This window comes from Asterias amurensis, chromosome 4, assembly GCF_032118995.1.
Source record: "Asterias amurensis chromosome 4, ASM3211899v1".
NCBI classification, from domain to species: domain Eukaryota; kingdom Metazoa; phylum Echinodermata; class Asteroidea; order Forcipulatida; family Asteriidae; genus Asterias; species Asterias amurensis.
This window is the reverse complement of record NC_092651.1, coordinates 19,965,844-19,978,855: the sequence shown is the minus strand read 5'-3', so window position 1 is coordinate 19,978,855 and position 13,012 is coordinate 19,965,844. Positions and strand designations below refer to the sequence as shown.

General features: G+C 38.7%; 1 protein-coding gene across 5 annotated transcripts in view; it reads right to left on the bottom strand.

Annotated features, from left to right (window-relative positions):
• The window catches only part of LOC139936139 (gamma-aminobutyric acid type B receptor subunit 2-like), a 268,807-nt gene that overhangs the window by 63,576 nt on the left and 192,219 nt on the right, over window positions 1-13,012 (bottom strand). For all 5 annotated transcript variants that reach the window (XM_071930878.1, XM_071930879.1, XM_071930875.1 and 2 more), the window contains 3 exons: window positions 7,488-7,718; window positions 6,468-6,531; window positions 2,605-2,682 (listed from right to left, as the gene is read on the bottom strand). In XM_071930878.1, coding sequence (XP_071786979.1) covers window positions 2,605-2,682; window positions 6,468-6,531; window positions 7,488-7,718 — 373 coding nt within the window. The remainder of the gene's footprint in view (window positions 1-2,604; window positions 2,683-6,467; window positions 6,532-7,487; window positions 7,719-13,012) is intronic.

Sequence of the window (13,012 nt, the reverse complement as noted above, 5' to 3'; positions counted from 1 at the left end):
GCCTTGACGAAATCGTTCTCATTCCCATTTTAATCATTTACTTTGGAATAGTACAGCCACGCCGGGAATGAGGTCGCTAATATTTGAAAGGAAATATCTAGGTTGGTCTGGAGTACTATATGAGAAACGCAGACGCTCGATTTAATGTATTTATTAATTAACAAAAATATTGTTTGAATTGTAGTTACGTGATGAAAAGTGGTTAAAAATTACCAGCCTTCATTAAATTGGCGCTGCATTGTTTGTATAATGATTTTTTTAAGAGTCAATGTTTAAATATTAACTGGATGTAAATTTGATTTTGTATTGATTGGTAAATTATACTTTTTTGATATTTTACAAACCTGACTGGGATGACCTTTACACTATTCTGCTTAAAAAGGTGTTGCAGTGTAAATCTACTGCAATATTTTAGCACATTATAAGAATGATTTTACCCACAAATTTTGATTTAAATTCAGTAGGTATTTTGATGGGGGTCGAGAAAGTTACAAGCTTTAATTTGAGCCATTGCTCGAAAAAGTCCGCCAAATATTAGTCACAGTGAAATAAAGTGCTAAAAATTAGTTTTGGTCGGGATCCCGACAATATATCACGTGACCAATTCTGTTGTGTTTTATAAGAAACGTTTTAAATTTTTGTCATGGTTCCTGACCATTAAAAGTAAAAGTTAAACTTTGTTTCGTTAGAGCTGGTGATACTCTTTGAAATACCATTCACTCAAAAAAATCTATTGGTTAATGCTTGGGGCCCAAAATCTGACAAAGCATCTTTAAGTTTATACCAAGCCGTTCATCAAGGCAATACTTCCTGACGTTGTAGGTAGATTTTAATGCTATGTTTTTATCTTTATACAGTTTTTTACAATTTACAAACACTTATATTTTCTCTATCATAATTTTGATTTACTGAATGTACGTTTTAATTATTGCTAGTTATTTTTTCATTGCTGAGTGTGCTATAAATAATGTTAACACAAAATAAAAATAATCATTCACCGTGGTCATCTGGTTGGACTGCAGCCGACGATTTCACAAAACTCTTCCTAACTTAAGACTAATCTTAGGCCTTAGGACGAGTCCCAACCCTGCACTGTAGCACGCATGCCTTTAAGATTAAACCTAAGTTAGGACGAGTTACTCGTCCTAACTCGAGATAAGACGAGTCCTAACTCTTTGTAAGGTTATGGGTTCGAGTTTTACCAAGATCGCTGTTACCACAATGAATAGAATAAGTACTATCATGTAGTTACTGAATCACAATTTCTTGATTTGTGAAACTCAAAATCATAGACGTTAAACCAATGTTTGTATGAGAGAGATTGGCTGTTGCCAGCTTGGTGTTTATATCCCCTTGTGGGAATTTGCCGAGTTCTCCTGTTGGGGAGATCTACAATTTAGTTCAACAACACTTCATTTTGAAAAGTACTTGAGCTCAGCAACACTTTAGAAACATTGATTCGTTCCAGCAAGTGACGAAACACGGTGCTGTAGTTACAACAACCTGTTGAATTCAATTAATATAATACTACAGACTGGTTAACATTTTGGCACTTGACACTGTTTTGATTTTAAAACACCTGTTTTTATTGACAAAGGGCAAATTTATCAAAGTTTTGCTGTTGAAATCAATTCAACCGAAGTGCTTGCGGTAATTAACTCGTATGAAATAGACACCTGAAATGCTTATTCTAACACCAGAGTTTTTTTGCAGTAAATATTTTCTCATTTTTTGCAATTGATGTGCACAATCATATTGAAGAATCATATTGATGCATATTATTGAAAATTACATTGTTAGTTATGGTGCATATCTAGTTTAAAGGCAGTGGACACTATTGGTAATTATCAAAAACTAGCCTTCACAGTTGATGTATCTCAACATATGCATAAAAAAACAAACCTGTGAAAATTTGAGCTCAATTGGTCATCGAACTTGCGAGATAATAATGAAAGAAAAAAACACCCTTGTCACACGAAGTTGTGTGCGTTTAGATGGTTGATTTCGAGACCTCAAGTTCCAAGTCTGATGTCTCGAAATCAAATTCGTGGAAAATTACTTCTTTCTCGAATACTATGGCACTTCAGAGGGAGCCGTTTTTCACAATGTTTTATACCATCAACCTCTCCCCATTACTCGTCACCAAGTAAGGTTTTATGCTAATAAATATTCTGAGTAATTACCAATAGTGTCCACTGCCTTTAATTAGGGGTTCGAAAAGAGCAATATTGTTGGACTGATTTGTTTACATTCGTGTTAGCATGCGATTTAGGGGGATTTGTAGAGTGATGTGATTGTTTCTACAAAAGGCTGTGGTTCGTTATATTTATTTAAGAGACAAATGATAGACAAATTCAAAATGGCGAAGGATGTACATAAGCCGTGTCCAAACTGACGGTTACGACTATGGCTAAGCGTCATCGTGGATTGGGGTGCATTCAGGGCGTCCTTAGCAACACCCTTATCAACACTCGTAGCCGTAGCCTTTGCTGTAGCCACCAAGCTTGACCCGGAAGCAGTTCAGGGCTCATTTGACCCAGAATTCAGGTCAGCTCTGACTCAGGAATGAGGTATCATTGTATATTAACAGTAAATACAACTTACCAAAAATCTCTTCCACCGTGTAGTACCATATGATGCTGTCTGTTCCACGGTAATATCCAATATCATGATCAGTCCCGTCTGAAATTCAATACAAAACAAACCAAAAACATAAATCAGAGAGCGAGGAAACATCAGGGACTTTGACATTAAACCGGATGACGTTGATGGGTAGGCATGTGAAACATCAATCTATATAGAATCACCGTGAAATGAAACATTGCTCTAGAGTCCCACATTTTAATGGAGTTGATTTCAAGCTTCGTTTATAGTAGACTATACCCTTCGGTGCCGTTAAGCATCGGATAAAATGCTCGTGGGTGCTCATTTAAGCGAGCTATAAATCAACCGACGATTCGTTTTTCATGTTTCTCATTAATGTTAGTACCACACTGCAAATTGTATATTCAAACTCAACACTTACATCGAGTTTCAGAGATATGTCGAGATGGTAGTGCTGCGTGTTTCGGCTACGGCCACGAAAATAGCCAAGGCTACGGCAATGGCAATTGGTACGGCTACGGTTCTGTTTTTGTTATTTATAGTAATCACACCAAAGAAAATGGTGCATTGTATCATGGTGACTTCGACATCCATTGCATATTGGCCAATGTTCGTTGGTAGTTACTTTGACATCCATTGCACATTGGCCAATGTTCGTTGGTAGTTACTTTGACATCCATTGCATATTGACCAATGTTCGCTGGCAGTTACTTCGACATCCATTGCATATTGGCCAATGTTCGCTGGTAGTTACTTTGACATCCACTGCATATTGGCAAATGTTCGTTGATAGTTACTTTGACATCCATTGCATATTGGCCAATGTTCGTTGGTAGTTACTTTGACATCCATTGCATATTGACCAATGTTCGTTGATAGTTACTTTGACATCCATTGCATATTGGCCAATGTTCGCTGGTAGTTACTTTGACATCCATTGCATATTGACCAATGTTCGCTGGTAGTTACTTCGACATCCATTGCATATTGGCCAATGTTCGCTGGTAGTTACTTTGACATCCATTGCATATTGACCAATGTTCGCTGGTAGTTACTTTGACATCCATTGCATATTGGCCAATGTTCGCTGGTAGTTACTTTGACATCCATTGCATATTGACCAATGTTCGCTGGTAGTTACTTTGACATCCATTGCATATTGACCAATGTTCGTTGGTAGTTACTTCGACATCCATTGCATATTGGCCAATGTTCGCTGGTAGTTACTTTGACATCCATTGCATATTGGCCAATGTTCGTTGGTAGTTACTTTGACATCCATTGCATATTGGCCAATGTTCGTTGATAGTTACTTTGACATCCACTGCATATTGGCCAATGTTCGTTGGTAGTTACTTCGACATCAATTGCATATTGGCCAATGTTCGTTGGTAGTTACTTTGACATCCATTGCATATTGGCAAATGTTCGTTGATAGTTACTTTGACATCCATTGCATATTGGCCAATGTTCGTTGGTAGTTACTTTGACATCCATTGCATATTGGCAAATGTTCGTTGATAGTTACTTTGACATCCATTGCATATTGGCCAATGTTCGTTGATAGTGACTTTGACATCCATTGCAAATTGGCAAACGTTCGTTGTTGTACAAATTAAAAGGAAAAACCCAAATGCATGCATAATGTGCGTAAAGTTTAACAACAACCCAAAGACAAAGATGTTAACCTATTTTTCAGCACAAGGCACGTGTCTCTATTAATAGCTTTTAGTCAAGATGAGCGACTCTTTAAACCCAGCACGAAACAACCTCAGGAACAACACGGATTGGGAGAAGCCACGAGCGATTTTCAAGAGTCACGAAAACAGCCATCAATTTATTTACATTCCTCTAAACGATTTGGTGAAGAAATTCTTTCATCAGGCTTTGTGAAGGTTAAGAATAGTAGCTCGTATGTGACGTCATATTATAAGAACGATCAATAGAATTGGCATCTTCTTCCGTTGATCGGCTTTTGCCTCTAAATGCACCATAGCACTTTGTAAACACTTATAAGGTGCTACACAATTGGGTCTCAGAATTTATAACTTCAATAACCTATCTTCAAGGTTCGGGAAAAATCTTCAAGGTTCGGGAAAAATGAATATACTATTGCACCTTGATAACCGTATTGGTAAATACGTGCGCTATATAAGACTTCTATTTTCTTATGCGATGTCGTTAAACATTTTTTAACATCTATCAAAACGTTGCGGTACCCGCTGCTAAAAATATAGGATTCGAACTGACTCCAGCTACCGGGAAATCTCGTGTGGTCTAGTTGGTAAGACACTGCTCTAGAGTTGGAAAGTTTGTGGGTTCAATTCCACCTGAGTAATATGCCTATAATTTTTCTCACAGTTTAAAATGTTTATTTTTTTTTTTCTCAAGAAAAAAGAATGAGTCCACGAGAGTACTGCCCCCCCCCCCGCCTTTGGCGTAATTTTGAAATTAGCCGGCACCACAATGATCGGTTCGCCAAATAAAGGTATCGGGCCTGCAACTGTACCTCACCAACAATGTGGAAATATCAAAATCTCAATGATTTGTATATAGTATTTTTCAATTTCAATAGTAAAACTGAGATTAAATCAGAAGAAATTAGCTGGTCCTAGGACAAATTGCATGCCTGAGGTAAGTTAACCACACAATTGAGTAACCATGAGTATCAGTAAATAATGGCACACTTTTCACAAGCTAGAATAAAGATTCTTCAAACAGAAAAGTAAGTGACATGCTGAAGTCAACATCAGAGTTGGGCATTAATATATGTAATACATTGTTTGTTCGGCATGTTTGATTCTGCACAACCGCACGCACCGATGTCTATTTTGTTCTTCAATCTACTCCCAAACTGGCACGAATCACACGTAAGCAAAAGAAAACAACCAATGCTCAAGGTCATATTGTTAAACGTTTCGTGTCATATCAGTATTTTCTATTTTGAAGTCTGCCTGCTTGTATGACGCGGCTCTAAAAGGTCTCGCTATGAACCTGGCCGTCTTTGTCCTATAACATCCGGAGATGCCGTAACTTAATAATGAAGGGGAATGATTTTTCATCTAACAATGAGATGAAATGTAGAGCAACAATACTGGATGAGGGGAAGACTGATTTATTCGTGCATGGCTGTGTGGAGGTAATAGGCTCAGATCTCCAAACCGCTGTTAATGGCATTGAACGCTGACTGTATACGGTTCGGCACGTTGTCAAAGTGATATCCTCCGTTGAATTTGGGTTAATACGATCAGCACCAAATGTCATGGGCTCTATTTTTAGTGATGTTACGGGGCAAACAACTTGACTTATGTGATAATGGTTCTTGATTGCCAAATATTACATAGTATTTTATATTTTAATTTCCGGACAAATTTGGCACATAAGTTTGAATTCTTGTTTAGATGTTCTCTTCTCTGTTGTGCACCCCCAAAATGTACAAATTAATTGTCTGGCGCCTTAAACGAGCACACCCCAAACAAAAACTAGCGTAACACATAACCACATACTAATTAGTAAATACCCGAAAAAGGAAAAAATCAAATAAATTAAATGAACAAAACAATAACTAAATAAATAAAAATAAGGTAAGAAGATTGGTCTTTGCCCCATTTCCCCCTATAAGGGATTGTCTGGTTACGCCACTGTACCTTATCTCAAACAAAACAAGATCCTCAAGAGAAAAGATGTGGCTTGACAAATAAGAAGGTCAAGCTAGAGACTGCGAAATGACTTTCTCCCACCTCATATTACTATCTCAAAGGCCATCTATATGCCCATGTCAACAAGTCCAATTTGCGTTGTCCGCAAATACGGACGACGGGGCGAGACCAAACAATTTAACGTCTGACTTCAAAAATACTTACTGATAATTCTTTTGATACGGCATTCCCCTCTCCTATCCCCGGCGGCGTCGAAGGAAACCAAACCCTGGAAAATAACCAGCAAGATGGATTAACTTCCAATCAGAGTGTCACCGATGCCTTTTTGGAATGAGGGGAGGTCGATCCGTTGCGATGGATGATCCGCAAAACGAATCAATAGCGTGGCAAGACGCGGTATCAGAAGGGGGTTTAAAGGCGGAGGTATCAGAAGGGAGTTTAAAGGGTGGATGGTGTGACACTGCCCTAGGGTAGATTTGTCTCCCAACGTAATGTGCCATCTTGTTCGCGTGTCATTGGGATAACATGAGTTGAATCGAGGTTGGAAGGGTGCACAGATTGCCCCACATTTCACATAGTGCACACAATGACGCTGCTATTGAACCAAGTCACATGACGTCATCATCCATGGTGAATACTGACTATTCGGAAAAGATAAAACCCTGTGGGTTATTTGTGAAGTGCCAATCAAAAGGAAACACGAAAATGAGGATACAGCTAAAGTTTTCCAAATGTGTAAAAATAAAAAAATGACAGCATATTATCAAAATGAATGTTCAGAGAAAAAAATGATAGAATTACAACGAGGGAAGCAGCAAGGGAGCCTTTGAACTGAGCATTGCATTCGACGTAAATCAAAATATGGACACCCTCTCACATGTCAACCTCTTTCTTAACAACGTACGTTCCGCCATCTTTATCCATACATTGTTTTGCTCAGGGAATAGTGTGACTCTGGTGGATCTACTTGGTATTTTAGGGCAATACGGGACGTATTAACGCGGTTATGCTTATGGGAACAAGGTTGCTTATTTTGGCAGTTGCAATAGAGCCACGCCCGTCAGCCATTTTTGGGTCACACAACAAGTCACTGGAATCGAGTCGAGTAAACTAAACAATAGTCTGGTTCTTTCCAACAAAGTTGTACTTTGTACATTCAATAACAACAAGTCACTAAAATAATATATATAAAGTAAATAACTGAATGAACTAAAATTTACTTACAGACACACCCATAAACTGCAGTTCGTCCAGGCTGGTTCTAAATGCGATGCTCATGTTGGTGTCATTGTAGTTAAACTGATCCAGAGTTTGTGGTTTGATGCGTGCTATTGAGGAATTGAGAGCTATGGCCGCTGCCCAGATGGCGTCATACGAGAAGGGGGCTGGGTTGATCTCTGTGTTGTAGTCCGTTCCGGTCATGTTCAGCATAATCTCACGGTAATCAGATGGTGTCTGTACAGAGGGTGTAATGTTGGAATCAATGGTAAGTTTTCATCCTGTTCAGATCTGGGTCCAATTTCATGGATCTGCTTACCGCCGAACTGTGCGCTTACGATCACGATTCCCCGCTTACTGCGCTAGCCTTGTTAAAGCGTAGAGTGCTTAATAACGTGGAGTATACGCACGCGCAGAAGCCAAAATTCGCCGCTAATCCATGAAATATGCTTGCCGTAAGCACAGAATTCCCCGCTTCCGTAAGCGCTGATTCTGTGCTTACAGTAAGCAATCCATGAAATTGGGCCAAGTAAGGTTCGATCAGTATAGGTACGTAGATAAGTTTTAACAAATGTCCAAGCTTAAAAGCTTGGACATTTGGGGTTATTTGGACAACTATGTTCGGATCGAGGTCTTATTTGGCTGTTACGAACAATTTAGGTAAACTAATGTTTAGCTCCGAAATTGGAGAACAGGACAACTCTATGTTTGTCGGTGTTATTTTGCTGTGTCTTTTTTGCAGCCTTATTTGGCTGTTACGATCAATTTATGTAGATCAGTGTAACTTGGACATTGGAGAACCTTAGACAACTCTCCTTGTCGTGTTAGATTCCAATTTGTAACAATTTGGATGTATCAGTGTGTAGTTCAGATAAAGTGAACATGGCAATTCTGTGCCGCGTCACTCGGACACTGGAGTAACTTGGACATCACTCTGTTTCGGCCGTGGTCGTTTCCCATTTGTAACAATTATTTGGCTGGATAGGTATAGCTTGGACAACTCTCTGTTTTGCGGCCTTATTTTCCTCCTAATGAACAGTTATGACGGATCGGTGTTTAGCTCGGACACTGGAGTAACTGGGACATATATCTGTTTCGCGGGCTTATTTCGCTGTTACGAACAATTTAGGTTGGTCAGTCTTTATCTAGGACAACTCTGTCTTTTGCCGCATAATTTCCTGTTGCATATATGAAACTCGGACACTGTAGTATTTCAGGTTTAAACAGTCATGTGTAATCGTTTAATTTATGAAAAAAAAAAAAAAAAACTGCAGCCACCCTTTAATGCACAATTTGGATTGATCAGTTTACAGCTCGGACACTCTTTTTTTGTAGCGTTACTTTGCTGCAACGAATAATTTAGGTAGATCAGTGTGACTCGGACACTGCATAACCAGGACAACTCTCTGTTTGGCGGTGTTAACTTCCCTAATTTTGAACTATTTGTACGGATCAGTGTGTATCTCAGCGATAGAGTGACCATGGACGTTGCTTTGATTTTCGGTCTTATATTGATGTTACAAAACAATTTAGGAGCTCAGTGCAAATTTATGTGTTCTGTGTAAGGTTATTTTTCTATCAGTTCGGACACTGATGGAGTAGTTTTCACAACTCTCCGATTGAGTCCCTGATTTTCCTATATCATGAAAGATTTACTAACTCTGGCTCTGACACGATTGAGACCATTCTGCCTTTTGGTTTAAATTATATATTTTTTACTCGAATAGAGAGATTTCTTTTCCAACAGTTTGCCCTTTGTCAAATGGCATCTTTTGACATTTGGTCTAAAAAAAAGAGTAAAAAATACATTTTAATTATTTGTTATTTATACAGGGTTATACAACTTGATCAGAAAGAGTGATACTGGTTCATTCTGTAACCTTTTAAACGACACATCAACATTAAATATTGACTATTATGTGGGACAAGGAGCGAATGATATTTTTTGTAAAACCTTCTCTTGCGTCAGACCCCTTTGAATAAAATTCCCACCAGACCTGCACACAATCAAGCCACCTACGGCAAGAACCCCACATCAGCTTTTTAACCTAGAAATAAATGCCTCAGCATGAGTGAGGTGAGAATGTGTGTCAAGGAGTATTAGGGAATATAGATTGAGAAGATGGAGTAATCATCCATGCTCTTTGATTAACTGAAATGAAATATGGGTCCCAAACTGCGGTGCGATTGTCACTATAAATACTTCATAGAAAGTGGAGTTTATAGGTCAAGCTTAAAGGCAGTGGACACTATTGGTATTTACTGAAAATAATTATTAGCATAAAACCTGAACTGGTAACTAGTAATAGGGAGAGGTTGATACTATGAAACCTTGTGTGAAACGGCTCCCTCTGAAGTGATGTTTTCGAGAAAGTTTAGAACTTGAGGTCTCGAAATCAAGCATCTGAAAGTACTTCGTGTGACAAGGGTGTTTTTTCTTTCATAGTTATCTCGCAACTCCGACGACCAATCAAGCTCAAATTTTCACAGGTTTGTTATTTTATGTACATGTTGAGATACACCAAGTGAGAAGACTGGATTTTGACAATTACTACAGCGGTTATCTTGTTTATGCCACGTCCAAATCAAGTGACTTCGGCTACATGTTGCTCTCTTTTTGTTGCTATAAATGACCGTACCTTTAACAGTGACTAAGAGGCCGTTGGCAGTGGCTACGGCCTCATGTGATGGCCACATGCCCGTTGAGGCTGCTGCCCGTTGAGGCTGGCATTGGCTATGGCCATTGGCAGTGGATATGACCAAGGCTACATGGCTGTTAGCAGCAGATGAACGTTAAATACAATGCTCCTTTTCAGCAATCAGGTAATAGCGACAGTCGCAGCTTTCGATTCGGACACTGGCTTTTACACCTTACCCCGTTCTTTAGGGATTTCTGAACTAAACCAACTCAACTCAAGACAGTGGACACTATTGGTAATTGTCAAAGACCAGTCTTCTCACTTGGTGTACCTCAACAGATGCACAAAATAACAAACCTGTGAAAATTTGAGTTGTGAGATAACTATGAAAGAATAAACACCCGTAGTCGCACAAAGTTGTGTGCTTTCAGATGCTTGATTTCGAGACCTCAAGTTATAAATCTGAGGTCTCGAAATCAAATTCGTGGAAAACTACTTCTTGCTCGAAAACTACGTCACTTCAGAGGGAGCCGTTTCTCAGAATGTTTTATACTATCAACCTCTCCCCATCACTAGTTACCAGGTGAGGTTTTATGCTAATAATTATTTTGAGTAATTACCAATAGTGTCCAGTGCCTTTAATAGGGCCAGACAGGAATATAATACCGGCAACCAAATGGGCACATCATGCAGACACCCGATTACTCCGTGATGATCAGGTGCAATTTAGTTACACGTGTTATCCAGAAGATTCGAATTAACTCCGACGACTGTGACACCCACACACTGAACCTCCAGGCCAGTAAACATTACTAACAAGTTTGTGCTAAGTTAAGTATCTAGTGCAGATTTACCACACTCTCTATCATTTTATCCGAACAACATAATATGACCGCAGTGAGCTCGATTTCCTTAACCACCAAGGTTATGAAACCTTCACTTAAGCTCTACAAAAGACTATCTTTACGATTTGCCCCATCCATACTAAATATGGCAGACACCAATTACATTAACAAATCGAGGGATATTTTCGCTAGTTCGGTTTGGCTCTGGATTTGTGGGATAGGCCAAGGTCTTAACGTGCAGACCGCACAAGAGTAAGAAAAAGACGAAGATGCATTCAAGATTAAAAGTCATTGTGCAGATTTGCCTCTTCCCTTGGGACTAAAAAATCATTTTGTTTATTAAATCAAAGGAAAAAGAAAAGACAAATCCTTGCGGCGCATAGAGACTTTTCTTAGAGGCCGTTGAGTCCACAAGGCAGAACATGTTTTCGAGGCCAATTAGCGCTTCTTGCAGACATTCCAAATCGAATTTGCCTCACGTGGAATAATCCTCAGTGGGTAGGGAAAAGACGAGGAGTCGAGTCGTGAAGTTTCGTTTATTTCACAGAGGTTGTTTTTGAAATGATGTAAAAGTCACCAAGTCACGCGAGATATAATTCACTAAATCGTCGCTGCCATTTCACAAAAATATTTGTTATATCCTTTTGCTAGCCGACGGTTTATGAAATTGTGTATTTTTATCGTCATTTCATTATTGGTTTTGATTCAGTTGTTCATAACAGGACACCACTGATGGTTCACCTAACCTTGTAAACAAACACTTTAAATTAGTAAAAATGCACATTTAAAACAACTATAGTTTGTCTACAATCTTTAATCTCCTTGGTTAGAGTTTACCCTGATTCCGCGTCGAAGGGAGTCTGGCCAATGTGGTCAGCAACTTTAGTTTTAACACTGATCTATTTTGTAATGTTGACCCTTTTAAATGTCATTTTGAAACAGATTCCGGGTAATACTGACCCAGACAGGGATCAGGCCTCATGGGTTCCGGATCCTGGTCAAGTCTGACCGGGACGTTTTAGAGTGTAAAATGGAAACTACATTATAAATTTTCCGACTAAGATAAACCCGAAAGCATCTGACAAAATATAACTACTATAATGCAAGTTATTCGTAAATTGAACTTTAAATGATTAGTATGGTTGGATGAACTTGCGTAAATCCATTGATTGCTTTCTCACTTCAGACATATAGCCGCCACATTGCCGAAAACTGTTTCCATCGTTTTACTTGCAGAATGTTATTTTAGTGCATTATGAGGATATTGCATTTTGATACCTTTGGTGGTGACCTAAAAGAAACACTGCTGAATAAACACATGTCGCAAATCAGGTTGACTTTGTTCCATGAGATGTTTTCCTTATGGGGGATAAGTTAAAGTCACCTGGAAATAGATTTTTTTTTCTTTCAAACATAAGAGTATATGCTTACGAACAATAAAACATTTTTTTAGTAATTGTTTGTCACGATTTATATGTTTAAAAAATATATAAAGTTGTATGGGGGGCTGACTCCGCCTACCCCTTTTGTGACGTCAATCGAGGCAGACTTTGCCTGCAATGCGTATAGTAAACACACGTGCAAAGTACATGTACGTCCAAGTCGTGAGTGTTGGTACATTTCAAAAAGTGTTTTTCTGCATTCAGCAGCAATACACCTGGTTGGCATTGCCGGAAAAAAATATTTTTTTTTTTTTTTTTTTGAAACGTACAAACTCACAACTTGGTCCGTACATGTACTTTGCAATTGTGTTTACGCATTACAGGCAAAGTCTGCCTCGATTGACGTCACGAACAGCGTCCACTCGGGTCGGGGTCTACTCTTAAATGTGTAAATAACATAAGAACTGATTTTTTAAAACCTTAGTTAACTGTTTATTTACATTCAACTCATCAAAACACATAGTGACAAAAGCTTTATTTTGAAAAAATACCACTTCCAGGTGACTTTAAAGCCATTGGACACTTCCGGTAAACAGTATTGTCCAAAGGCCCACACTTCGTGTATCACAACTTATATATAAAATAACAAAGGCTCCATCGGTCAT